The 26909-nt window shown below is 35.7% G+C and overlaps 3 protein-coding genes across 12 annotated transcripts in view; 1 reads left to right on the top strand and 2 right to left on the bottom strand.

Moving 5' to 3' along the window:
- LOC119074910 (sodium channel protein 60E) overlaps positions 1–7908 on the bottom strand; it is a 90818-nt gene extending 82910 nt beyond the window's left edge. For 5 of the 10 annotated variants that reach the window (XM_037181264.1, XM_037181265.1, XM_037181266.1 and 2 more), the window contains exon 1: positions 6771–7907. The gene's annotated coding sequence lies outside the window, so the exon portion shown is untranslated. Of the gene's footprint in view, positions 1–6770 lie in introns of all 10 variants that reach the window. The other 5 variants (XM_037181257.1, XM_037181258.1, XM_037181260.1 and 2 more) reach the window with 2 other exon arrangements.
- A 7173-nt stretch (positions 7909–15081) lies between these two features.
- Positions 15082–20602, bottom strand: LOC119074909 (DCN1-like protein 1). Its single transcript, XM_037181256.1, has 5 exons — positions 20444–20602; positions 19380–19456; positions 19090–19294; positions 18724–19026; positions 15082–15828 (listed from the first exon to the last, which is right to left on the bottom strand). Exons 1-5 carry the CDS (start codon positions 20540–20542, stop codon positions 15619–15621), a joined length of 894 nt encoding a protein of 297 aa, XP_037037151.1. The 5' UTR covers positions 20543–20602; the 3' UTR covers positions 15082–15618.
- A 1937-nt stretch (positions 20603–22539) lies between these two features.
- Positions 22540–26767, top strand: LOC119074908 (serine/threonine-protein kinase polo). The gene is made up of 7 exons (XM_037181255.1): positions 22540–22813; positions 23917–24539; positions 24620–24861; positions 25500–25642; positions 25717–25898; positions 25976–26222; positions 26291–26767. The coding sequence occupies exons 1-7, from the start codon at positions 22709–22711 to the stop codon at positions 26480–26482; spliced, it is 1734 nt and encodes a 577-aa protein (XP_037037150.1). The 5' UTR covers positions 22540–22708; the 3' UTR covers positions 26483–26767.
- Positions 26768–26909: the final 142 nt, after the last annotated feature.

Raw genomic sequence — 26909 nt, 5'->3', positions numbered from 1 at the left:
TTTACTTTCGAAAATGCTGTTGCCTACTTGGGCATCGGGATAGTAAACAGCATTTTCGCCCTTACTGTTTACATACGGAAAGCTGGCCATCAATTGATCCGTTCCGCCGATAATATCTGCTTCGGCATGTTGCTGAAGCAGTTTATCAAAGAGGAAGTTCTCCCAACCTTGATATGCCGAGGTACGTCCGGACGGCCACTCATACGTCTTGTGTGAATAAGCCGATCGAATGGCTTTTTGACGGATGGCCGGGACATGCATTGAGTATGGCACACCGTACCGTTCCATCATTGTTTTCTTCTGACGTACATGCATCCAATTAGTGACGCATCGGCAGTCGAACTGATTGGGATCACCAACATTTCTTTTGTTCAAATCGGCCAGCAGGCGACGGTGGTCTTTGCCCGCTTTACATTTACTGTACAAATCTGCAGCAACTTTCCCAGATTTCTGTATGCGAGTAACGATAGAGGCTTCAACAATGTCCGTTGAATACCGGAAAACATGTTCAAGTTTCGATTTGCGTGTGCACACGGAGCAGCTCTTAACGGGTTGCTTGTGAAAGCATACACTGCGATGGAAATTGATGGAATCATGAAGAAGTGCCTTGATTCTGCAGTTGCAATCCAATCTTTTCTCTCTGACTCTCCGGCCAGTCAATCGTGCGGTATGCTCCTTACCGGATCGACAGATTGTGTGCAGAATGAGTCGTCTTCCGCCACATATTATCCGAAATTCAGCGGTGGCCTCAACCACATCCGTTGAGTGCTGGAAAACCGTATTCAAGGCCTTAATTTTTCGGCATGAGAGACAATGTCCCTTGAAAGCAGAATGGCTGCAGCGTTCGATGGGCTCATAAGTATCCATTGTTTAATGAAGACAATTACGACGACGCACAAATTTCACGTAAGAAAAAAATTTAATTCAAAAATGACGATAGCTTTTGATCTGTTGTTTGTTCTGTAGTCAATTTGCGACTACAATACAGATACATATTGCAACCGGCTTAAATAGACTTTGCTTTCACTTTCACTACTTTCACATTCACATTCACTCGGTGCACAATTTGATAAGATCAGATCCAATTGAATCAATAAACCAGAGCGAATTAAATGATTATACTAAATCCATGGAATATTTCATACAAATTATAAATAATGGCGAAATGTGGGTTCTATCTTCTGCCATTAAATTTAATTGCAGAGTACAGATTTTCCTAATTATTATTGTAGATTTCGATCATCTACAGAGATATTATAATTCAATTCTCTTTCATTTCACACACAAAAAAAAAATTGATTATAATACCATTGCCACCGAAAGCTATACATTATATAAACCAGTTGAATGAATTATTACCGTGTATTAGAACAGAGATAATAATTAATCCAGTAAAATATGCAGTTTTTTCCTTCACCCCTACACATTCAAATCAATTTTCAATTCATTGTCCAAAATCAATAGTCAGAGTCAGGTTGGTATATAAGTAAGGAACAGCGATCATGCAATCAAAGCAAATGTATATCCCAGTGGTGTATAGACAGTACGAAGAGGAATTGATTTTGTAAGAAGGAAAAAAAGCGCTCAACTGAGTTGGATAATTAAATTATTAAAACTTTCTGTTATATCGCTGCCATTCGTGAAAGAAATATCGGATTTTTATCTACATTTTTAAAACGATGCTTTTAGGAGGAACGTTTTTTTTCGCTCTATCTTCAAACTTCATTAAGCTTTTGTTGAGATTGTATACAACTTTAATGTTCATATTGTGTAGCGGGCGAGTGTATACCATAGGAAGGAAAGAAGTTGTCCGAGGCGCTTTAATTGCTTTTACAACAACTACATAATCTGAATATTATATTGCTCCGGACGGCAACCAAGCACACGCGTAGCGCACAAATCACTTTTTGATAATTTTTTTTGCAAAGAAAAACTTTTATCAATTATGAGTTCAGATGTTAGGTGACCTGGGACGTGGCAACATTAAATATTTAAACAACATTACATCGTGCTGGGGTTTCCGGAATAGGTCAAATTCAGGTCAAACAAAATGTAACCAATTGTGAGGTGATATAATTGTTAGTCAGCATATCTGTGATTTCAGATTTTCCCTTGCATGAGTCTGTTCTGCAGACGAGGTTAATTAAAGGATCCAAGGTAAATTCAACCTCTTTAAATATACGTTCGCTGGTAGCTCAAGAATATGAAACGTAAAGTCCCAAAGACTGAATAAAAACAATACCGTCTCACAGCCCCTACAATGTGATTTAGTTAACTTTGTGTCACCTGTATCGAGCCTTTCCTACCATTTTTCCCGTTTTCCCTGAATGCCTCTTTAGTTGTAATCGTCTTTTATGGACGGACATTTGACTAATGTTGATTCGAAGATGTTTATCTTTGAATTGTAACTTATCGACTCGACGTTTTCATAATTTCCGGGTCATTGGACAATGGATTTCGAAAAATTAAAAATTCCACTTGGTATCGCTACGGTAATAGAACATCCCTTTGCATATGATTTTATCCAGAATTTAACCCCCAATCCATATGATTCAAACGTTAATGTATATATCACGCCGAATATTTCGACTGTAAGTGTGTGGTTGTTATACACTCTCTCTCCGCAAACTTGACTTGACATAATAAATTATATACGCTACATTTGATGGGGCCTTGTGTGTATTGTGTCAATTATATCCCAAAAGTTGGTGGAACAAATTAAATGATATTTTGTAGGAACAATGCCAGCAGCGTTGATTTAGGAAACATTGGATAGAAGGGTTACCCAATGTCCTATATAACTACGGTGTGAAATTAACCAATCTAAGTTTCAAGACAGTCTATGTGCTTTAAATAATGCTTCAGTGAAATGTTTAAAAAAAAAGGTTTTGTATACTGCACTCTAAAATAATAAGAAAAAAAGGTACAAGCGCATGGCAAATACATTTTTTATGTTATAGCGGAGTACTAACATAAATACACGTTGTGTTCTTCGTTGGAAGAAGATGTAATACAATTTATGCAGCACGATTGAAAAAGGGAAAATAAAGCAAAAGTGTATGGAGATGGGTAACTTTTTAATATACTGGTGGCACACAAAAAGTCTTCGTAAATCTTCAATTCACTTCAGTTGAGAGAAATTTTATTCGGATGCAGTGTATACGAGTTCATTTGCAGTTTTCTTTTTGTCTTTTAAGAATGTTGGAGATTTTTATTTGTTATTCAGAGTGGAATATACATAAATTTCGTCAGTGTTTTTCGACTCAGTATTGTTGCTGTATTGAAATCATTTTTACAATTTTTTATGCCATAAATAAACTCCTCCTTTCACGCTGTTTTAGTTATCTGACAAGATTTTTTCGATTCCTAAGGGTATCATGCAAAAGCTGAAGAAACGTTTTCCCTCACTAGAACTCTTTTTTTTCGCACGGCTAAGGATAAGTCTCTGAATAATTAGGCAGCCCTGAGTCCATTTATAAATCACTTGCACTTTTTTCAGTGTTGCCATCAGATTTAATTCAATAATGCCTCGATAAACGTTTATTAATGAATTAAATATGCTGGAAGCACTGAAAAAAATGAATGTCATTTATGGATGAGCCGAAAGTACACCAAAAAAAACGTTCTACGTTTCAATCGCCCAAAAACACGATAATGGTTTACTTATCCGTACACTAGGTACATTTAAAACGTACAGTAAATGTCAGATAGGCAATGACGTTTAAATGTTTATTTAAGAATAAATGCAACTTAATTGATGATTCGTAATGATACAATCATATCACATCATCTGCTTTTATGGTTTTGACGAGAAAACAAGCAAAAAAAATAAATAAATATAAAGTTTGCACTGAATTTGGACCCGGCACCTCTTATCTTACTTGCCAGGCTCAGTCGTACTAGCTGAACTAACGGGCTGCTGAGAAGAGTGAATGTAATTTCGAACAGCTTATAATGTACAGTTCAAAAGCAAAGTGAACCGTTGATTGGGCCAGTAACATGGTTGTGTTTTTTCAGTTTCAGTTTTTAATTAACAAGAATTTTTTTAATTTTATTAAAGTTTTATTCTGTAACTGAATTTTTTCCAACTAATCAAACATATAATTACCGATCGACGTCGCCAAATCTATAAAAAGGAACGTTAAAATTTGATAACTGACACGACACTATGTTTTAGCAGCCAGCAAATATTTTTTACTTAACAAATCTAGCATTTGCTAACCACATCCAAATTAACTTGTTTGAGGATATACAGTGTCGTAGGCGTCTCACGTGTCAAATATGGAAATCACAACTGTCACCTGATAAGTACGGATTAATCGTACAGCAGTGTACGGATCAAGTGTACATCGATGTACGGATAAAACTCCCAAAAACACGATAAGACCAATGGTTTACTCATCCGTAAATTGTACATTTAAAACGTACTTTCTACGAGTTACTCGTTAAAACTGGGCGATTTTAATGTACATCCAAAATCTCATTTTTTTGGGTGTAGTGCGGTTATCCACTGTCAAATTTGTGACGCTGTTTTTCAGCTGATCCACTCATACAACCTCACTGCCTTATATGTATTTTCATTACACCAACTACGAAAATTGTAATTTTCATGCTTCGGGGCCGAAAATGGGGGCAATTTTTCAAATTTTCTCGGGTTTTCTGTCCTTTGCATGAAAATTCACATGTATACCTGTTTGGGACGGTTGATTTAAGTCACTTCCGCGAAATTGCCTAAAATCAATCGTCCAAAACAGGTACACAAATAACCATTTCACGGTTTAATAATCATACGCGCGCAAGGTAGTGATAAGACCGTATAAACAAGTATAAGGTAGTTAGAATACATGAGTGGACGAGTCGAAAAATGGCTGAAGGAAATTTCGTCACAGATTGGTATGAGCCAATTGTATTTGAAAAAAAAAAAAAAAATAAAATTTTTAGACTCGAAAACGAACGATTTTTACATTTTCTGCAAATGTGTGAGCTTTGGGTTCGGGCTTTTTTAGGATTGGGCCAGGCGTGCCTTTAAAATAATGATGAGTATCGAATGTTATGGACAAAAAAGTTGTATAGTTCTGTCTGTGCTTTGAGCAAATAAATTAAATATATTGCTAGCACTGAGTGAAGTACCCACCGTGTGACAAGTCTATTTAAAAAATTTCACTCCCACCAATATCAGTTCTTTTGTAAGTGGATAAAAGGGCTTGAGTCACACCTCCACTGCAAGTGGTTTTTGGGCGTCATTAAAATTTTGCCAATATAAAAACAGTGGAAAAAATTCTCATAGTACATGTGGCAGCTGTCACTACGATCACTCATGCTTGCTGTGCGTTGCTAAAGCCCACATCCAGTCATAAACGCTAACCTCAACATTGCCTCGAATAAAAAAAATTTCATTCGAAAACGTTCCTACCTAGCTATATAAATTAGTATTCATTTAATGTAATGGCTCAGCCACTCAGTTTTAAATTGTATTTTTTGTTCCATTTACCAGCAGTAATTAAATTAAACTTCAATGGAAGTTTCGCTTAAGTTTGATATTCCATATCTATACAAAGTGTGCATGTTCCAGCATCGTCACATTTTACGGCAGAAAATGGAATTACAAATTGAATGCTTTAATAATTTCGTTTGAAATTTGAAAATAATATTATCATTTATTCGACGTAGAAATATATGCAACACAGTCGTATCACCGAACAAACGAAATTTATTCCATTCAGCAAAATGTTCCCCAGTCAATTCGGTGTATAATATAAAATGTTTGTCTAACGAAAATCCAATTTCTATATTTTTCCATTCGCTCCCGTTGAAAGGTAAAAATAAACAAAGAAGAAGAAAGGAAAAAAAACGGTAAGCTCATACATCTTGCCACCCTGGAACAGTCCGTGCATATGTATATAAAATAGCAGACTCGCTAAATTTACTCTCAAACGATTTTTGATCATTGCAGATAAATAGACAGACGAATAGAAATGGAAATTGTAGACGAACGTTGCAAAATATTTGTTTTAGATTTGGTATATGCTTTGAAACAGATGTTCCCAAGTTAAGGGTTATTACATACGTTACATAAGCCAACATTTTATTCTCGGTGTAAAAAATTGTGAGCAAAAAATTATTTCTTATCCGAAACATATTCATTCATTTCATGGCATTTTATATAACATTCATATTGTATGTACGACTGGTTGTTGGATAATGTCTCACACATTTAACGTTTAAACGACACTGTATATGTTCTGTGCGTTTCCTTACAAGAAGCATGACTTATTAATTCGCATATATATGAAATGGTAATCTTCAAATGCGGCATCAAACTACTGCAACATAAAATCGAGGAACTTAACAGAAATTGGGTCAGTCAGTAAACATTCATTAACACCTTGTATGTGTACATTTTCAAAATGTAAATTGTGTGTTGAATGGTTTGGCTGGAGAATAATTTTTTTTTTTTTCGTACATTCGTACATTGCTGGAGAGGTGAGAGATTCGGAACTTTTGGATTTATGTAGGTCATTCAGATGGTAGTGTTTTGGGGCTGTGCTTGGAGGGATGAATATGTGAACAATGGAAATCTAATCAGATCGGACTGAATGTGTCTTCACAACATTCAACACATCATTCGGAAAAGTTTTCTTTTTCTATTTTCCTTGTTGTGCAAGTGCATCGGAATGAAAAACGTTTGTTGCACCGAAAATGCATAAATAAAAATGGAAGAAGAAAAGCAATTCAGTTGTTGAGATGTGACATGATTTTGTTGTACATACCCTGCTTTGTGGTAATTTAAATGCATATGTAGCGCAACATTGTCATAAATTTATTGGATAAACAGTCCACGAGCGCCAAGAAAATAGATATTCACAATGTGATATCGCACATCTTCTTTCGGTTAATAAACGATTATTATGGCTCAATGTTCGAATATAACTGGATGGGTATTTCTACACACACAATCCACTTATGTACGTCTGTATATATATACGATCAACATTGGTACACATGGTTTCACAAACATTTCGCTTTAATCTAATTGAATCATTTTCACTTAAGGAAACACGAAAAATTAATTTCATCCCCAGCTACTCTTATCTGTATATAGTTTATTGCTCTAATATATTTGTATTACCAAGGCGTAACTTTTAAGCTTTTTTTCGTACACTTTTTCCATATCTTTATTTTTTTTGTATGTTTTACACTTATATATATATATCGAACGACACATGCACACCGTTTGTTTTATTCGATCACTAAAGCTATCATTACATTTATAGCTACTGCATTACGGAAAAAAGAAGCGTATTAGTGTTCTGAATGGAAACACTTTTATTTCTATACTTAGTCGAATTACAACCGAATCAGAATTTTTCAATTATCTATTAAATGACTCCACACGAATTCATACTTATATATCCTCTCATAATCACAATTTTATCGATGTTAGATCAGGGATAGAGAATATAGATACGTAATCCATTCATAAAAAAAAACAGAGGCCCGAAATTCACATTATAACCATACCACACACTAAATTATTTACATATGTACAAATACACTGCAGGATTTTTTTCTGTTTTTCTTCCTTTTCATCATTGAATTCAGCGCTTTTCAAATCCATTCGAAACATAACCGATTTGTAGTCGTTGTAGGCTCAATCAACCGAAATATATTTATTTTGTGATTTTATATTCGTCAAATTTCAGTTTGTTTTTTTCACCAAAAAATTTATTTTATTTTTTGTTTCACAGGTTTTTTTTCCTCTTTCCTTTTTTCTAGCTTGAGCTGAAGGAAAAAATAATAATTTTTTTTTCTTTGCAGACGACACACACCTTAACACCGGCTACGGGAAAATTTCAACGGCTACTGAACTTGGATTGACGTAATGTTCATATAATGCTTCTGCGTGCTATTGTATTCCCCTATAATTCCGAAGCTTTAACCGATAGGAAAGAGGATACGATGTGTGTGACGTCGAAAGCATATTTCCAAGCTCACCGACAATTGCTTTTTTGTGTGTGAGTGTGAGTATTAAAAAGCATCAGAGGACAACGATCGACAGCCACACAAGTCACGGGGTATATGGAGAAAGAAAATTGTGTTGAGTTTAAATATGAAACGAGAACGAAGGCAAAGCAGAAAAAAGAAAAACTTAAAATAAAAATAATTTTCTTGTTTTTGTGGTTTTTTTTCCCTTCTTCGTATTGTGCTAACAAATGTATTAGAGTGTTATTATCGTGTGCTTTTTCCATATCAATGGTATTATACCTGACGTTGCACACATACACACACATGAAGGAATATGAAGAGAAAAAAAACGGGCTACATGTATGGGAATGGGAAATTATGAACATGCTATATATGCCGACCCTGTTGATGAAACTTATATTTCGATGATAATTGACTCCTATTGTATATTGTTTCAATAAAATTGATTGAATAGCTTCTGACCGATAATTACATTTGATTTTATTGTCACAACTGATAATGGAATAGCTTTATGGATTCATTGCGGGAAGAACGCAGATTTAATTTGATTTCGATTAGTCGACACGTATCGTACGTTGTAGCTGCAGAAATTCGTCGCATTATACGTAGACTTTTGTGCTACCCTTTGGCCTCTGTCGTCATCGTCTGTATGATGTTAATTAATTCAACGAATTAAACACAATTTTGTGCAACCTTTTGACCTCTGTCGTCATCGCTAGTGTGGAATTGTTAATTAGTTATATTAAACTATTAGGATTATCTGAAATCTTCGCTGGATAAGACGGGTTGGATGAAACTACCATCATGTAGCTTTCATGTAATGCGGCATTTTCAATTCTTTTTTCTCGTTTCTTTGTTTGATCTCTCTGTAAATAGCGAAGGTGTTTGTGAAATGAACAGATTAAGACACCTACGAAGGCATAATATGACAATTTCAATGGAGGTTTTCTATGAATTTAGTACGGTAAAGTGGTAAAGTTCGAGGAGGGATCACAAGCAGGTTTTAATGCCACCGCTTTCACGATCAACTCACAGGTGGTCAGGGCATATTTTAAGGAAATTAATTTCATAAAATTCCCAAAAATTATTAAAAAAATTCCTTAAACTTCCTAAATTTAGGAATTTCGAGGAATTTTTTTAAAAGATTTTTTTTTGAATTTTTAAGAAACAAATTTCTATTTTAGAGTGTAGTCGCCAATATACAAACTTTCCAATTTCTAAAAACATGCCATTAAGGTGGCTTAACCTGTTATTTCATAAAGTTGATGCAGCAGTGCCTAATATTTGACAGAGTTTCACAAATGTTTCATAAAAATTGTAAATTGAAATTGAAACATTCGGAAAACATTTTTGAAACTTTGTCATTTGATGCAGAGATTAGCAATAACAGGCACGAGCGGGTTTCTTTTTCCTGTGAAAAAATATTTTCACACGTTAGTAAGCGGGCGTGATGCAAATCCCGCAAGCGATAAATCGGACGATGTTGGATGAGGGAGGCTCGACGTCAAAACCCACCAGCACTCAACGGACATCATTGAGGAATGACCTATACTTATATACTAACTATTCGTCTCGTTCTAATCATCCTAATAACTAAAACAGGGATCAGCATCTTCAACAAGAACTTATATGGGTTCCAGATTTTCATCATCACAATTCACATTGCATGAAGACTGCGTACCAAAGGGATTACAAAAACGTATCTGGATAAAAACCTGTTGTATAACGTAAAACATTTTTGCTTTGAAATTTCATCTTCCTTTGAGAGCAGAAAGAATGTTCAGTATGTGATAGTCTATTTTACAAAATATTTCGACAAAAGTCTGGCACCTTCACTTTTAAATGATGCATTAATGCAGTATAAAATGAGTGTTTTAAATATATATTAGAACCCATGAAAGCTGGAAGCACCTAAAGCAAAACGTTTGATGCTCGGCTCTTTTGAACTACAAAGACTGAATGATCGACTGCATATCATTTTATTCATGCTGATATCGACTTTAGGAAGAAAAAAAATTTGCGAAAAAAGAAAACATTTTCGCTTTAAAAATCACAAAAATCTTGGAAAAGCTTTGAAATTTTTATCATTACAAATTAAATTTCACATTGGAATGTTCCTTAGCATCCATATAACATACCACCGTTACCATATACATCACTTCTGTATATATATAATAAAACGGAGCTGTTGCGCTACAGTTTTCACGTTGAATCGCATCATCCTTCCGAGTCTCTTTTTTTTTGGTTTACCTACTTTTGTTGTTGTTGTTGCTGTAGAGGTGAATCCACAACCAAAAAGGAACCGTTTATTATACGACTGTATTATATATCCACGTATATACATAAATTAAACTTTTATACCCAGTTGTACGGCCTAAGAGAGGAGGATATATATAAAACACATTCTGGTATACATATAAGTAAATATGGAACAACAACAAATTTATATTTTGAAACTCACTAACCAAGAATGAGATTTGTATTATTTTATATATATATTTTGTACGTATAAACACAATATAGTGTGCTACGGCCGTATATATACATCCGTGTTTGTTTATAGTATACATAGTGTTGGGTATACACATTTTCGTACCAGCAAAGGAATGTTAATTATTTCATATTTATGAGGACAAAAGGGGATTGTTACTGGCCGTTTCCAGCTTTTTAGTCATGTTTCGTTAATTTGACAACATTTTAATATCACAAACCATATAAAGAATATTTTTCCGTATTTATAATATCCCATCTAAATTAGGGCATTTAAAATGATATTTCTAAATTTGGTTATTATATGCCGTTAATTTAAAACGATGTCTGGTGGCTTAGTATATAGCATAACATATTATAGTCTTGCTTTGTAATTTTACGATTGTTTTAGCTGGTTCGCCATTTTGAATGGAAATGAAACGAAATTATAACTTGATATTTTTCAATCTGCGGAAGTATATATAAATGGTGTGTATAATGCGTATATATATATATATATACGTATACACAGTCCCGTTGAATATGTACGTATAGATCCAGATTTGAATTTTACAAATGAATAATTTAACGCCAACCTGTAGCAATTGTGCCCTATATACAGGAATTAAAGTTATTCCAAGCGAATATATAACCGACGATTAGTGGTAAGAACATGGTAATTTGGAAATTATTTTTATGACATTCATTGGGTTAAATAGATTGGTTGACTGATCAATAAATTTTTAATTTTTTATTTTAATTGTTTCCATTTAATAATTTAATTTAATTTATTGTACTCTGTTTTTGGACATTTTTATTTTGGCGACTGTAAACTAATCGAAAACCACAATGTTCAAACAAATATACGGAAGGCGCAATTCATAAATTACGTACTCACCTTAGTTTCTGCCAACAATGTAAGGCAAGAGTACGCGTAAATTGCGTCCCTTGGCTACGCCTCGGATCAAAACTTCACACAAAAAGTCCATTAATTTTTCCCATTATTAGTGCTATTGCTCATGAATCCCCATCAGCATTGATAAGGTAGGGATTCAAATCATTGAATCATTTTCGTTTGATGCTGCAGCAGCACTGCTGCATGTAAAATCAGTTCGTCTTCAATTCCAATAAAACCTGAGATTAGCACAGTTTTTATGGTTTTATGGTCAATATCCTTGACGCTTTGATTCTTTGGATTCTTTTCTTAGCTTTAAGTACACCAAAACTTGATCTGTAGTGCTACTCAAAAGGTGACATACTATATAATGTTCTAAGACTCGGAACAGCCTAAACTCTGGCCTGAAAATATCTGAACGTGTTTTGACATGAACATGATCTGATTAATTTTCACCCGATAGGTGCCAGTTTTAACTTAAGCACAGCTGCAATATCTACAAGACGAGAAAACCAAGGAAACCGCCAATACCGCGAAATGTATTGAATGTCTAAAGCAAAAGGTAGACAGAGTGAGCCCATATTTTATGTCGAGTGGACCAGCTGGCAAAACAGCTGAAGCTTAGATAAAAGTTTCATTGACTTTAACTGTATCACGACAGAGTATAGTTAACAGCCGCTAGTTCTCGAGGTCGAAACAGCCTTCTTTTTCTCAATTCATTCACTTAACGTGAATCCTGTGTAAGGGAAGAGTACAGTTTGTTCCTGTTTTTATTTATATTTTATTTTTTCCGTCCAAGCAATATCAATAGCCAAACAATACAACATCTATACAGATTTAATGCAAAGATAAGCAATACAACATACTTTCAACTAAAATTTTATTTTTTCGCTTCATTTTGATAGACATTTCAGCTGTAAAATGAAGATAAGATACGCGTGCTCGCTGTGATTCACTTCAGATTATACTCTTCACTGAGTAAAGGACGGATTAGGCTTAGTCCAACCACTGATGGTTTATTTTACTCTGCCGTGAATGTACTGAAACTTCGCAGTTTCTTACAAAAAATGAGAATTTTCGTCCCACACATTAGTCATGTTTCTCAAACTCCATGCAGACAAAGTTTATGCTTCTTATGGCCAGAACTGTGTACAATGAATACAGAAAATTTGCAATTGGCATAGAAAGTGTGCTTCAGAATTTGAATTTTCTATGAATTTTCGCTCACCTTTTGCCTTCACTTACTGCTGTAGAAATGTTAGAGACAACGATTTTATTTCATGAGGCTCTTTTGAAATTCTTTGGTTATTGATGAAAATGTGGATAAAGAGATCTGTTTTGCAGCGATTGGTGAGCAGGAAGGTTTGGGAACTTAGAAAAGACCATAAGGAGTATTTTTGAGGTGTCTCAATGCAAGCTGCAACGTCCTGAGGATTTTCATATTTAAAACAAGGAAAATTTACAAACCCCTCAAGGGGAAAATGGGCTTAAAAACATAAAAAACGAAAAAAAAAATCTTGATTTTTCGAAAGTCTACTGATACTGTAGGGTAATTAGGTACATAAAGGGGTCGCTTTGTGACACACGGATGTGAAAAATAGATTTATGATAGTGGAAATAACGGCTTTGAACACTGTTGCGCCGTCAATAACTGTTTGGATGTAAATTCGAATATAATGTTTGGCGCTAATATCTAACTGCTTCGTGTCGCCATCTGTGTGATATTATAAGAACGTACTTTGTGACCATCTTGACTGATTCATTTTCGTATTCTTCATTCTAGTATTCACTGTATTCATTAAAAGTTCATTTCTCAGTGCGTTTAAAGTTTTTTTCTTTAACGAAAATGAAAATGACATCCGGTTCAGCGGTAAATTTGATTTTTCGCGGTTTTAGAACTTCTTCTTAATGACAAAACATAACTTTTACTTCTCCACTTGTGCTCATTTACATGAAAAATATAAACGAGACAAAAGGGCAAAAACGAAAAGTCTCACGAGTCGCATAAAAAAAATATAAAAACAGGAAAAGGAAAGAAAGAAAATAGATAAAAGTACAACAGAAAAAGGAAACAGAAAAAGGAAACAACTTACATGCTGCAAAATGCGTAGGTTATTCAAGTGCAAATCGTCGGATTGTGTCGTGGTCTCTAGAAATACACATCGAACGAAACTTTGTGTCAAACTTTTCTAACGTTGAGCTGATACGATCAATATTGGACATCGAGTGAAGTAGGTGGTTTGGAAACGTTCTCGGCAGGCCGAATACAGTCTTCAAAACTTTGTTCTGGGTCCGTTGTAACGTATTTACATTTGATTGGTGAGTAGAGCTCCAAGCTGTGGGCCTTGACGTTAATCCATTCACCCAAAGCTGCTCTAAATGTAAACCGAATTGCTTGTGTCTTCTCCGAATTAAATTCCGGTTTTCCACTTTTTGAAATATTTGTCCATGCAGTGCAGAGCCTTTTCCATTGTCCTAATAACGGTGTTTGACTGCTTTGCCGCTTTGCCTAGTTTACACTTCGGTGGATTTTTGAGGTCTGCAGTGAATGTTGGGTACAGTAACGGAGCCCAGCTGGAATGTGTCTGAGAGTTGATTGGCTATCCCGGACATACACAGTGAACGTACATTGTCTTGGGAACGACGCAGTCAGTTTCTTTAGATAAGTTGGAAATTGGTGTTGTTCTAGCTTGTAAACCCGTCATGTCATAGAGTCAAATGCTTTTTTAATATCGATCCGGACAATTCCAGTGGGTATTTTTCTCAGTTTGTTAGCTTTGATGATATTAACAATGTGTTTAAATTGGTGAGTCGTAGAATGATGTTGCTCTATGAAGCCTAATTGCTCAATTGTACGATGGACTTTTCAGTGACAATGCCATTCATTTTGGAAAATATTACTCTCTCGAAGATTTTCCCCACCGAGCTCGGCAGGCTAATAGGGCGATAATTAACTGACTGCTATTTTGCTGACCTTGGCTGACTTTGGCTGAATTGAAGTGGGTTGGGAAGTAGCACAGAGATCAATACATGAGTTGATTATGTGCGTTAGAGCGTCAATCGCTGTCGATGGCAATTTTCTCAGGAGAATATTTGGAATGCCATCCAAGCCTGTTCCCTTTTTTAATTTTACGATAATTTTCTTTCACCCGGTAGCATATTCGATTTCATCAACGTCGGTTGATTCGATGTTCCATGGTGGGTATTGACGAGTTAGGTCGTTAAGTCTTGCGTGTTTTAATACGAATAGATACAATAGGTACCGAATGTTCAGTGGTGGTAAAAGTTGTGTTATGTGTAGACTGCAGTGTATTAGCGAGTTACCGGCTTAGGCCCGCATTGAGTGCTAGTCCGTTGAATAGAATAAAATCCTTGTTCAGAGTCCACAACTCCAATTGTATGGATCAACGATCAACCTATATTCTTCGTTATAACAGTTAATCATATGACGATGTAGTAGTAGTAGATAGTAGTTATTTCAACTGGCAAGACCGAGCGTCGCAGCTGTTAATTGTCAATGCAATGTACTGTGACGTATAAGGGCTAACAATTGGAGTGGCGGCCAACGTTGTTTCGGCGACAGCAGTGACCATACGCCTCTTCTACTTCCCATACATATTTCATACAGTTTTACCACTACCACTGCTTGTAGCCCTTCACGAATAGTACTAGTTTTAGAGGAATAACCAAAGATCAAAATTGTTGTTTTTGAAAATAACAGAAATTTATGATTTTCTTTTAATAAAATTTTCATTTCACTTGGATCGAATTAATTATTTAGTTTTAAACGTCTAAATTGCAACATTTTACATTTATAAATTGATCGGAAGTTACGATTCCTTCCACAAAATATGTTAAAAAGAATTCACAATTTTTATACAATCTGTTTCGCCGACGACTAATTTTCTAAGAATTTGTTTTTTTTTTGTTGTTTTTGTTGTTCCATTTTTTTTTTAAACTTTTTCTTTTGTTAGCAAATATAAATAATGTTTTTTCTCTGAAAAGTGGTTCATGACCTTTTTGCTTTATTCAATTAATTACTTCAAAAAGTACAAAAACAATAACTGGAAAGAATTTCTAGAGACAAAAAAATAAGAAGATTAGTTCATCATCATCATATCTATATTTCAAAAAAAAAAAAAACGAAAACAAAATCGATTTCTGCAAATCGAATGAAAATAAAGAGAGAAAATTAATTAATTGAAAAACAAAGCGAAATTCACTAGTACAATATGTGTGTGTGGGTGTGTGCGAGCGGTCTGAGTGCACTAACCATAATACATGTGTGAATGGTAGGTATTGCTTGTTGAGATTTTCGGCTGTTGAAAGTAATTCGTTTGACACCATTCAACAAAATCGTCAATCAGCACTGGCCAAGCTCCTTCGGCATCATAATTTGAGAAATTGTCATCAATGTGTGTGGCAAAATCTAAGAGTAAATTCCACGTATCTTTGGGTATCGATCGTTTGTGATTTTCCTTGAAAAGAACCAGAAAAACAAAATTGATTAAACGAAATGCTTGACATGCTGGCAATAGGGAACGTCAGATTGTTCGAGCAGAAACGTAATGTCCAACACAAACGATTTTTCTATGGCAAAGCCACATTGTCCCAAAGAAAAATCGTGTGTGTTGGACATTCCGTTTTTGTTCAAACAATCTGACGTTCCCTAATGAAAGGAATTTACGAAGAATATCAACGACACAATTCAGTTTCATTTCTACTTTAACTCGAGTCGAGTTACTCGACTACAATGCACACAAAAAGAAAATGAATTCAAACAGGCTTTGTATACTTTCAACAGTTCGTATCTGTAATTTCTCTAATGCCGTTCACAAATGAGTTCACGCTATTTTACGTATATTTCGACATCCCACGACATCGTCTAGCGAAGAGGACCAAAATTACCCCAAATTTGTAAGAACTGTCACATTCTCTCGAACACCCAAATCGCATATCAGTTCGACCTCAGACAACCTTTGCAAGTACTCGGGCAGCATTCTAGATTTTTCTATAAATTCTTGTAAAATCATTCCTAATGTATGTAACGCAAAGCATGAAAATTAAGTAGTAAGTCCGGTCACATAGCGGGTAGAACACTAATAAATAGGCCATGGTTATGGTTACAGTAATTCAAGCAACAGTCAACCACTGTTTACATGCAGAGTTCAGCAACCACTGTATATAAACATGGGAACACAGAAACTGATTTACAGTTTTGACTTTCACTGGCTTGGACAGTTGTTTATAGCGAATCGAGATCCAGAATTCTTTTTGTATATAGCTCAGAACAATTCCTAGCCTCAAGCTGGTATCATTTGACTCGAAAAGGTTTCTTTCTTATAAAGCGATTTAAGCGAAGCGATTTATCTTTGACCGGACCTGACCTGAATAAGATTTGATTTTTTTTCAGTGTGAAATTGAATTGTCTTTGCTTAAATACTTATTTCAGCGCCAAGCAGGTTTCAGGTCAATTCAAGTCAAGTGAAATAGAGAAATTCAGGTTCAGGTATCAGATTGACGTAACCTGCTTCTAGTTAGAATATTGTTTTGGTAATGAAACCGGTAATGGAAACTATAAAACCGATTTTCGGTTAACTGGTGTTACCGGTAGCGATAACGTCATTGAGGGATTCTTTTGAAAAACAGCCTACCGAAATCGGACGCATTTTCCAGTGGACTTTTTTATACGTGCCTAGGAAGGTATTCGACCCTAGAAGCCAAAACCACTTTCAAAAAAATTCTTCGAAGTTTGTGTGGCTGGTGAAAGGTGATCAAACACCGAAAACTTGCACTTTTCTTACAAAAATTTCTCCAGTTACACGAGCCGTACAGTGTAAGTCTTCGGTTGAAAACTTCAACTGCACATATTTCAGTGTGGATTAATTTTAAAACCAATGAGTCCCTATTCGGCTCAATAGTACATGTGATTACTTTTCTAATGACACCCCACACGACCCTGTACGGCTCGCGTAACTGGAGAAATTTTTGTAAGAAAAGTGCAAGTTTTCGGTGTTTGATCACCTTTCACCAGCCACCAGGGCCTATTATGTAGAATTAAATTTGCAAAAATGCACACAAAACTCTCCACAAATTTGCAAAATTTTTCAAAAAATAACTTCTACACACCTTCAAAGTCAAATTAATTGCTTTATTCACTTTAAATTGTACTAAAACAGACAAAAGAACGTAAAGACTTGCAAAATGTGCTGAAAATGAAGCGTAAATTCGTGCAAATTTTTGTGAATTTCTGTGAATTTTTGTAAATTTTGCACATTAATTCTACATAATAGGCCCTGCCAGCCACACAAACTTCGAAGAATTTTTTTGAAAGTGGTTTTGGCTTCTATGGTCGAATACCTTTCAAGGCACGTATAAAAAAGTCCACTGTAAAATGCGTCCGATTTCGGTAGGCTGTTTTTCAAAAGAATCCCTCATTACCGCGACTTCCATTTTGGTAGTCTGATTATATTATTCGCTTCAAAGTTGTACCGACCTAAAGGCCAACACACACTAGCATCTAGTGTCAGTTGGAAATATGATATTTCTATTGTTAAAACCGGTTTTTACCGATTTTAGAACAATAGAAATATCGTATTCCCAACTGATACTAGATGCTAGTGTGTGTTGGCCTTAAGAAGGGCTTATTATTCGGATTTTTTTCTGGAATTTTCAGAATTTTTTTGTAACATTTTTGTAGAATTTAAGAAATGAAATTCCGAATAATAGCACTGGAGCTATAAGTTCTCTTAGATAAGAAATCTTAGCTGCGAAGTTCTGGAAAATATTTAGAAGTAACGGCTAGATGAGTTATGAGCAACTGTACAGAATCAAAGGACAATTGATCGAATTCGTTCAATAATTAACAGATTAAATTTAAATAAAAAACTTCGGCAAAAAGTTGTGTGAACCGATTTGACGAAAATAGACTCAGAGTCCGTAGCTCTTTTAAATTGATTTCGTCATACTAGAGCAACGCGGATGTTTTTTTGTAATAACTTTTTAAAAAACTGAAATAAATTAAATGAAATGAGTCTGCAATAAAAACCGACAAAAATAGATTTTTGAATAATTATCCACATGAAGTTTCTGCTAACTATGTAATCGTACCGATTCGACTCCGAACAATTATTTACCGCAAACATATTTCGCTATCTCTCTCCCTCTCTCTGTAATCATATGACAGTTTCGGACTTATTTTAATGGAAACAATGACATTAAACATCACTGATCGGGAGACGAGGTATGTGACAAAAAACGAATTCGTTGCATTCTCCATGAAATTCGATTGAAATATTTTCGTCTCTCAGCGTTAGCGTTCAATGAAACATATGAATAAACTTAAGCGTCCAGCGACAAATGAATCGACTTACCGTTAAAAATTTGCACCACAAATCCAAGAATTTGAATCTGCCTTGCATCACAATATTCCAATAAGCGATCGCCATATCCAAGTCTAGCCCTTTCTGCTGTTGCTCTTTTGCATAATTGAATGTGAACTGATAAAAGTCTTTGAATTTCAACGGATCGTTCAATTCATTTTCTAGTGCCGGTAATTTGCCATTTAATTTATCTAAACTATCTACACCCAGGTCGGAGAAGCCATTCACAAATTCATCTTTGCTGAATTCGCACTGTGTTTCGGCCCGCAATTTCCATGCAATTATCAACACCAGCTGTACGTAATTGGTTCCGTTAATTAAAAGTGGTCGTTGATTGGTTGATTAAGCAAAGTTTACCTTTGAATCTGGACTCAGTCCAAGATCTTCCAGAAATTTGACCACTCCATCGGAATTTATCTTGTTCGGATCTGATGGGTCACGGTATCTGTTGAATAGGGTTTCGATTTTTTTACGATCTAATTCGCGATAGTAGAGTTCGGGCTGCTGAAAATAATTGTCCGATGCCAATTCCAGTTTCCATTCGTTTCGAGATAAGCATGATCTAATGACAACATGATTAGATTATTCGACGAAATTGATAAAAAAATGAAATTTCGATTAGAAACGCAAATTCTGCGAAAACTTACATTGCGGTTTGTTCGCCTGTTTGCGTTAATGCTATAAATTTTCGTACTTTGTCACGTTGACCGGATTTGAGTTTATTCTGGAAAGAAAATGGAACATTTGGATTTTATGCTAAAATGATTCGATTTACTGTCAATTGAGACAGTCATCGCCACAAAACGTTGAACAGAGTAAATACTTTTGATCGCACACAGTGTAACGGACCAGTGGAAGCGACTGAAGATGTGGTTAGACCACGCTAACCTCTGACCGCCACTGGCTCCGGAGGTCGAAACGGCATTTTATCTTCACTTTCGCTACACGCGACCCATGGGTAAGGGAAAAGCAATTTCGCTTTGTTTGTTTTTGATGATTGGGAAATTTTCGTTGAAATATTGACTAAGCGACCAATACGAATTAACGACTGTCCTAGGGTTTTCATTCCTCCGGCCTGAATTCACAATTCACTTCAGGTTATGTCCTTCATTGGACATATAGAAGTAAAATTAGGACCTTGTTGGTTTTGTCCACTGTGTGCGATTCGATGGACTCTATGGGTCCAAAACAACTAACAGAAATCTTAGCAGTCTCCTCGCTTTCCGTTGCAATTGCTTAAAAAATAGAACAAAAAGCATGCCTCTGGGCGAATAATCTAAAAAGTCAATGGAACAGCTATTCCCAATCCAACAGCTGTTTTTACGACAGTTATTTCGTTATTTCAAGTTCATTCCTCCTATTTGTATAAATTTTGCGTTATTTGGCATTTGCATTTTGTTTGCTTAGTTGTTCTTATTCACCTTTAGTAATTATTGTCAATTCATTGATATGTAAAATTGATCCCTGTCATGATTGCCGTCATCAGTCGTCAATTTCAATAATCCCAATCAATCCCAGTCAAAAAAATTTTACAACCCCCATGTAGAATCGGAGTCCTTTAAACACGATTCTAGAAGGAATGCTTGTTACGGACAACAAAATCCCATTCGATTACGTTGAGATCCGTTCGAGAAAACAGATAATGTGAATATCCTTGGAAACATTGCCTGTTCAATGGTTTAAAATAATATTTTAGCTTAAATGTATATACCATGGTGCGTGTGCTTGCAGTCGAATGGTTGCTTGAGATTGCTTTTTCACAGAAAATATCAAAACAAAATTTATTTCTCCTCTGGTGTTCTATTGACATGAATTTTTTTTTTTATTTTTGACATCAACAACAAGTCTCCATATTGTCTTCATAACAATGGGTCCGTTTAATTTCGGTGGATAGTTTTTGTCTACAAAACGAGAACATTCAGTGACTGAAGGTGTAGAAAGAGTGACTCAAGGTATGCAACGAATAGGTTAACAATGAAACCATATTAGGTATGGTCTAATGTCAAAATTTGTATGAAGTGGGGGAAATAGCGATTTCGCTTATTTCATCCTCAGAACTCATTTTTCATTTAATTTTCATCAAATCTATCGAGTTCAACAAATGCATTCAACGTAGCCTCACTTGCAGGAAATTGGAAATTTGAAACATTTTCTTAATGTTTTGACGTAAATCGATAATGTGCACGCTCTTAGTGACAGTTCACATAATATGCGTTTGACAAGATGTGTCTAAATTGTCATTTGTGTGCCACCGCCTTCGTGATCAACTCAGAAGTGCTTCTCGGTCGATTTATCTTCAACTCACGCACAATTTATGCGAAAATAATATAAAAATTACTGCGCTTACAAAATCTATATGTCCACCGGGCTTTATAATGTTGTTATTGTTTTCCAGTTTCCCCCAGTCAACATGGGTACACAGTTCGTGAAAAATGGCATTAAAAATTGCTTGAAACATTGACCGATGCAAAATGATTCAACTGTGCTAGTACCTTAATCATTTCTGAATGCAAATGTATGCGTCAGTTGACATTTCATGCCATGGATGTAAAAGAGTAGAAAGTGACGTCGATGCGGCGCAAAATATTAAAATTTAAATAAGAAAAAATAAAAATTTTCTAAGAAAAAATATTGTTTTGCATGTAAAGCATATTTCGTATGGAAAACATGTTTCGAATGAAAAGTATGTTTCGTATGGAAAGCATATTTCGTATGGAAAATATGTTTCGAATGGAAAGTATGTTTTGCATGTAAAGCATATTTCGTATGGAAAGCATGTTTAGCATGGATAACATACTCCACACGGAAAACATATTTTGAGTGGACAACCCATTTTCTAATTTATTGAACTTCATAAAGTGTTATATGAATAGCATTAAATTCTTTTATTTGAATCTACCTTCTTGTCTCTTTATGTCCACGGCATTCATGTCACCGAACTTCTCATTGGTTCTTACTTTTCCTTTGAATTCCGATTGTGAAACAACTCGTGGTGGTCAAAAGTTTTGGAGAGCATTTGTTTCATAACACACATTTAGGCATTGAAACAGAAAGTTTTTGAATTTTGAAATTCACTTACTCGCAGATTTTTCTATGCAACAGTGTTAGCATCTAAATTATTTTAGTTTCGAAATAATCTAAAGATTTGCATTATATAATTAATGTACCAAATTCGGATTTAAACAAATGTTCGCACGATGTTAGTGATACATTCGACTCATATGAGACTTTCTTTAGCTGTATTGTTGACGATAATAAAAAAACCACTGTTGCCATTTTTATCTACTCCTGATTATAAAATTAACTTACTTTGCTTACATGGACCAGCTGGTCGAACAGCCGAATCAAAATAGTGCACAAAATTGAAAGTCCGCCACTGTAGTATCGAAAATATCTTTCATATTTTTCTATTCCTTCCTGGTTATAAATTCGACTTACTTTCCACCCCAGTCTTTTAAGTCCGATAAAGGTATCATGCCCTGAGGGTCTCAAATTTATGGTCTTTCGAGATGTCACTCCACGGTTCTCGAACTTTTAATGCTTTCATTGACAACTGACAATTTTCATAATTCATGGGCAAAAATACCTCTGAACATTTATATCCCCAGTCATTAAATTTTCCGAACACTGCCATATAAAAAATCCCTTATCAACCATCGTAATTCGTAATGTACAATTTGTGGTATTCTTTCTGCTCTGAGTTTTATGAGCACCTCCTCTACGCATATCCTTGGATGTAACAACTTCACAATCAAACGACCTTTTGTCTGAATCAAACGGACTCACATAAAAAACAAAGTACGTCTTAGCGTAGTCCACATTCATTCACCGAGCAGACGAATGCAATCCATCTGATTCAAATCTATTCAACTGCCATTACCTTCAATTTGAGAGGCAAGCAGTTAGCAATAATCAGTGTTTTAACATAAAAAATAGTTCAATTAGTTTCTTAATAGTTGTGGGAATAAGTGATAAAATGAGTTCTCATAAAACCGATGATAAAGCGGCCGCGGATATTCCGGAATATTTGATGGATTCCAAAAAAGGCGTTACGTACAAAAGATTGCGATTTTTCGGAAAGGTAATTTACATCTCTTTACACGGAAAATTAGGAATTATTCATTTTGGTTGATGATGATGTTTGTTTGGCAATATGTGCCGGATCGTTTGATTCAATATTTTTTAAAAATGGTTCAAAAAATGCCTTCGCTTTTGGTGTTCAAAAAGGAAAAAAAAGTTTCAAAATTGCAGTTACAATTTTCACAGGATCCTCCATCTTTAAAATCCATTTTTTTGGCAACGACCAGTCGGTTTATTGTTTTTCTTAGGTTGAAATTCCATATATATAAACCGTACAATACCGGTAATACCTTTTAAAATTAAATTTAATTAAATCATCTGTTTCGTTTTTGTGAAAAATACAAACATTGGAACGATCATGTGTACGATCCGAAATTGACTGCCTACCGGAACACCTATTCAAATAAATCCTTTTGTTCTGGCCCACATTTGTATGCAATTTTTACGTAAATGTATTTACGAAGGTGAATGAACGGCACCGTGCCGTTTCAGATTTATCGTTTGCTCACAAAAATGCACCGATTTATCGATGGAGAATTTTTAACGGTCAATTTGAAATTTGTTTAATGCAACCAGTTGCTGTAATTTGTATATACGCCTTCATTGTGTCTTCATCCTTTGCCAATTTACAAGCATAACAGTAAATTTCAAACAATGCAGACTGCAATAAACTAACTTGAATGAATAAATGCTGTGTGATCAGCACAAGGAAAAGTCGTTGAATTCAAGCAAAAACATTTAATTCGATGAAATTGCACATGACACTTCACGCGCTACAATTGACTTGGGACCTTTTGAATTATTCGATTTTTGCCTGTAAAACCTTTATGATCGTTTGAGTTTCGCTATGTGTATAGTGCAGCCAATGACGTGCAACAGTTCGTTAGTTACATCTTGCACATACTGCTGTTTAATGGCTAAAAGAAACATTATTTATCACAGTTCCATTGATTCTGAAGTTTCATTGTCTCTTATGTTCAATGTACCATTAATCCATCACCTCTTCCCTTCTCAATTTGAGTCAAGTTCTCCTAGTTTATGTCAACATAACATCGACGATATATTCCGATCACATTCATTCTCATGCACACCTCATATTTTCAGGGTGGCTTTGCAAAATGCTACGAAATCAGAGAAACAAAGTCGGAGCAAATTTTCGCCGGAAAAATTGTACCGAAAAGTCTTATGATCAAACACAACCAGCGCGAAAAAATGACCCAGGAAATAGCCATCCATCAGTCGTTGGAACACAAAAACATTGTCAAATTTTTGAGTTTCTTCGAGGACCCAACGAATGTGTACATCGTACTGGAACTGTGCAAAAAGCGATCGATGATGGAATTGCATAAGCGGCGACGCGTCATTACCGACTACGAGTGCCGGTTCTATGTCTATCAAATATTGGAGGGCGTGAAATACTTACACGACCACAATATCATCCATCGTGACCTGAAATTAGGAAATCTGTTTTTAAACGATCAACTGAATGTGAAAATTGGCGACTTTGGTCTGGCCACTAGAATTGAATTCGATGGCGAAAGGAAGAAGACATTGTGTGGCACACCGAACTACATCGCCCCGGAGATTTTAACAAAAACAGGACACTCATTTGAAGTTGATATCTGGTCGATTGGATGTGTTATGTACACTTTATTGGTTGGACAACCGCCATTCGAAACGAAAACGTTGCGTGATACGTACAGCAAGATCAAGAAATGTGATTACAAGTAAGTCAGATGTTTCGTGGGATGTTGGTGATTCCAAATGTCGTCGATTCCAATTTTCTCGTCAATTATTTCTTCCTTAGGATGCCAATATCAGTGCGACGATCTGCTGCTGACATGATCATTGCGATGTTACAGTCGAATCCACAGAAACGGCCCAGTGTCAATAAGCTTTACTTGTTCGAGTTCATTAAGAATCATCATATTCCGAGCTTCCTGCCGACGTCTTGTCTTACTATGGCTCCGCGTGCAGATGAGATCGAAGGTGGTGAACGTGATATTGGTGTAAATCGTAGACCACTGTTGGAAATTAACGATAATTTAGGTAATTTTGCAGCTTCGCATCCGCTTGATCAGTGTTGACTGTTATTGTAGTCGTCTGCTAATATCTATAAGACTCTGAGAGAAAGTGTAAAGTCCAGGTAGAGACAGATAACAGAATGGATTTCGTTTTGATTGAACGTTGAATGGAACTGAAAACCGATTCGTTCTCGACATTATTTTTTGTTGAAGAATCTGTAAGTCTGCTAGCTAAACCAATTCTTGTAGGCTAGAAGCCTAGTGGTAACTGACTCCCTATAATTGGTTTACCACTCGATAATGTTCTGCAAAAATTTTTTGATCTGAAACCGTTGAAACCGATTACTCGGTACACTAGAAGTCAAGGCATCTAGGCTATGCAATGAGTGCTGGAGAACTGATTGGGGTTGTAATTCTAATGACACAAAACAAAAATTGGGCAAATGTGTGGTAAGGGAAGTTGATGGAAGTTGACTAAGTGCTCTGACTCCTAGTGCACCAAAGGGTGCGCCTGAAAATTATTTTTGTAGAACCTTTGTGAACACTCCGAGCGAATTAGTAATATCCAAGAACGCATTGAAGTTGTAATGCACTGTGAGCCCTTCCGAATCGAAGAACTCCATTTGCTTACGATTCTAAGAATGAAAACAATTTCTTTTACAGACGAAAATGCTGGTGTTACATTCTTAAAGAAAAATCTGCATGACCAGATCACTGCTTGCGGCTCTATTGCCAAGAACAATGCTGAATACAAAAGCGATATCGAATCCCTGTTACATCAACTAACCAACATGCTGAACAACAAGGTTTGTGTCCGCTTCAAAGTTGTGTTCCGGCCAAATTTACAAACAAAACATTTTCTGTCTTCTATCGAACACAGCCGAAACGGCATGCCCATTTAGACTCGGACGAAAATACGGATCCGGCGGCACAGCCACTATTCTGGGTATCAAAATGGGTCGACTACAGCGACAAGTATGGGTTCGGTTATCAATTGTGCGATGAAGGTGTCGGTGTTATGTTCAACGACACAACCAAATTGATTATGTTGGCGAACGGAATGTAAGTAGTCGGCGGTTGTACGTAGATGTCGCGGAATTTGATGTTAATTTTGTAAAATCGATCTGTCCCATTCCCAGTAATGTTCACTTTGTGGAAAAGGACGGAAAGGAAAAGTACATGACCACGCAGGCATATCCGTCGGACATGGATAAGAAAATGAAGTTGTTGTCCTACTTCAAGCGGTACATGACCGAACATTTGGTGAAAGCTGGTGGATCAGCAGTTGTTGAGCAATCAGATTCAGTGTCTCGGATACCACACATGCACACCTGGTTCCGAACAACTTGTGCTGTTGTTATGCACCTTACGAACGGTTCTGTTCAGGTGAGTTACTTGGATGAATCCAGGTCGAACCGAGTTTGAGCTCTTTTTTTTTTGACGCAACTTTTCAGTTCAACTTTTCGGATCACGTGAAAATAATCTTATGTCCTCGCATGAGTTCCGTCACCTACATCGATAACGAAACAAATTTCCGCACCTACCGATTTGCGACGATACAGGAACGAGGTCTCACCAATGATTTGTATCAAAAATTACGTTATGCCCATGAGAAGATCAAAACATTGTTGCAGAAATTAGTATAATAATAATCAGCCCTAAGGACTAACCGATTTTTCATAAAAAAAAAACATTTTCTTTTTGTAATCCCTGTTAAGTTCACTGCGTTATATTTGCGTTCATATTTTTTTCGCCCAAATTTTTTTTCTTCCTTTGTTCAAATTTTAAGTACGATTATAACCGACCCAGCTACGTGTTCAGTGAAATATTATAATTGTTTATTCGATGTACATTAAGTTAATTTTTTTAAGAAACTTTTTAATTAGAATCACGGACTGAAGGGACCAATAAAAAGTATTTTCCAATTTAAAGTTTTGATTGATGAACGTTTTTAGTAATAAAAAAAATTTGAATTGAGAGGCAAAGTGAACGAGATTCCAGTGTTGATATCGCATCGAAATCGCTCAACTTATCCTAACAATTTTCGGGAAAAAAATAGTTTTCCGATCGTCT

Source organism: Bradysia coprophila, unplaced genomic scaffold (genome assembly GCF_014529535.1).
Source record: "Bradysia coprophila strain Holo2 unplaced genomic scaffold, BU_Bcop_v1 contig_151, whole genome shotgun sequence".
Classification (NCBI taxonomy): domain Eukaryota; kingdom Metazoa; phylum Arthropoda; class Insecta; order Diptera; family Sciaridae; genus Bradysia; species Bradysia coprophila.
The sequence above is the reverse complement of the archived record's forward strand: the minus strand, read 5'-3'. Positions and strand labels throughout refer to the sequence as shown.

What these genes read in the sequence shown, in the direction of transcription:
- LOC119074909 (XM_037181256.1), bottom strand. Translation starts at nt 20,542, where the DNA reads ATGTCAATAGAACACCAGAGGAGAAATAAATTTTGTTTTGATATTTTC. An exon ending in ACAGGCGAACAAACCGCAAT is followed by an intron (nt 19,295 to 19,379) that starts GTAAGTTTTCGC and finishes TGTTGTCATTAG; the next exon opens with ATCATGCTTATCTCGAAACG. An exon ending in GACTGAGTCCAGATTCAAAG is followed by an intron (nt 19,027 to 19,089) that starts GTAAACTTTGCT and finishes AATTACGTACAG; the next exon opens with CTGGTGTTGATAATTGCATG.
- LOC119074908 (XM_037181255.1), top strand. Translation starts at nt 22,709, where the DNA reads ATGAGTTCTCATAAAACCGATGATAAAGCGGCCGCGGATATTCCGGAA. An exon ending in CCAACATGCTGAACAACAAG is followed by an intron (nt 25,643 to 25,716) that starts GTTTGTGTCCGC and finishes TATCGAACACAG; the next exon opens with CCGAAACGGCATGCCCATTT. An exon ending in TTACGAACGGTTCTGTTCAG is followed by an intron (nt 26,223 to 26,290) that starts GTGAGTTACTTG and finishes GCAACTTTTCAG; the next exon opens with TTCAACTTTTCGGATCACGT.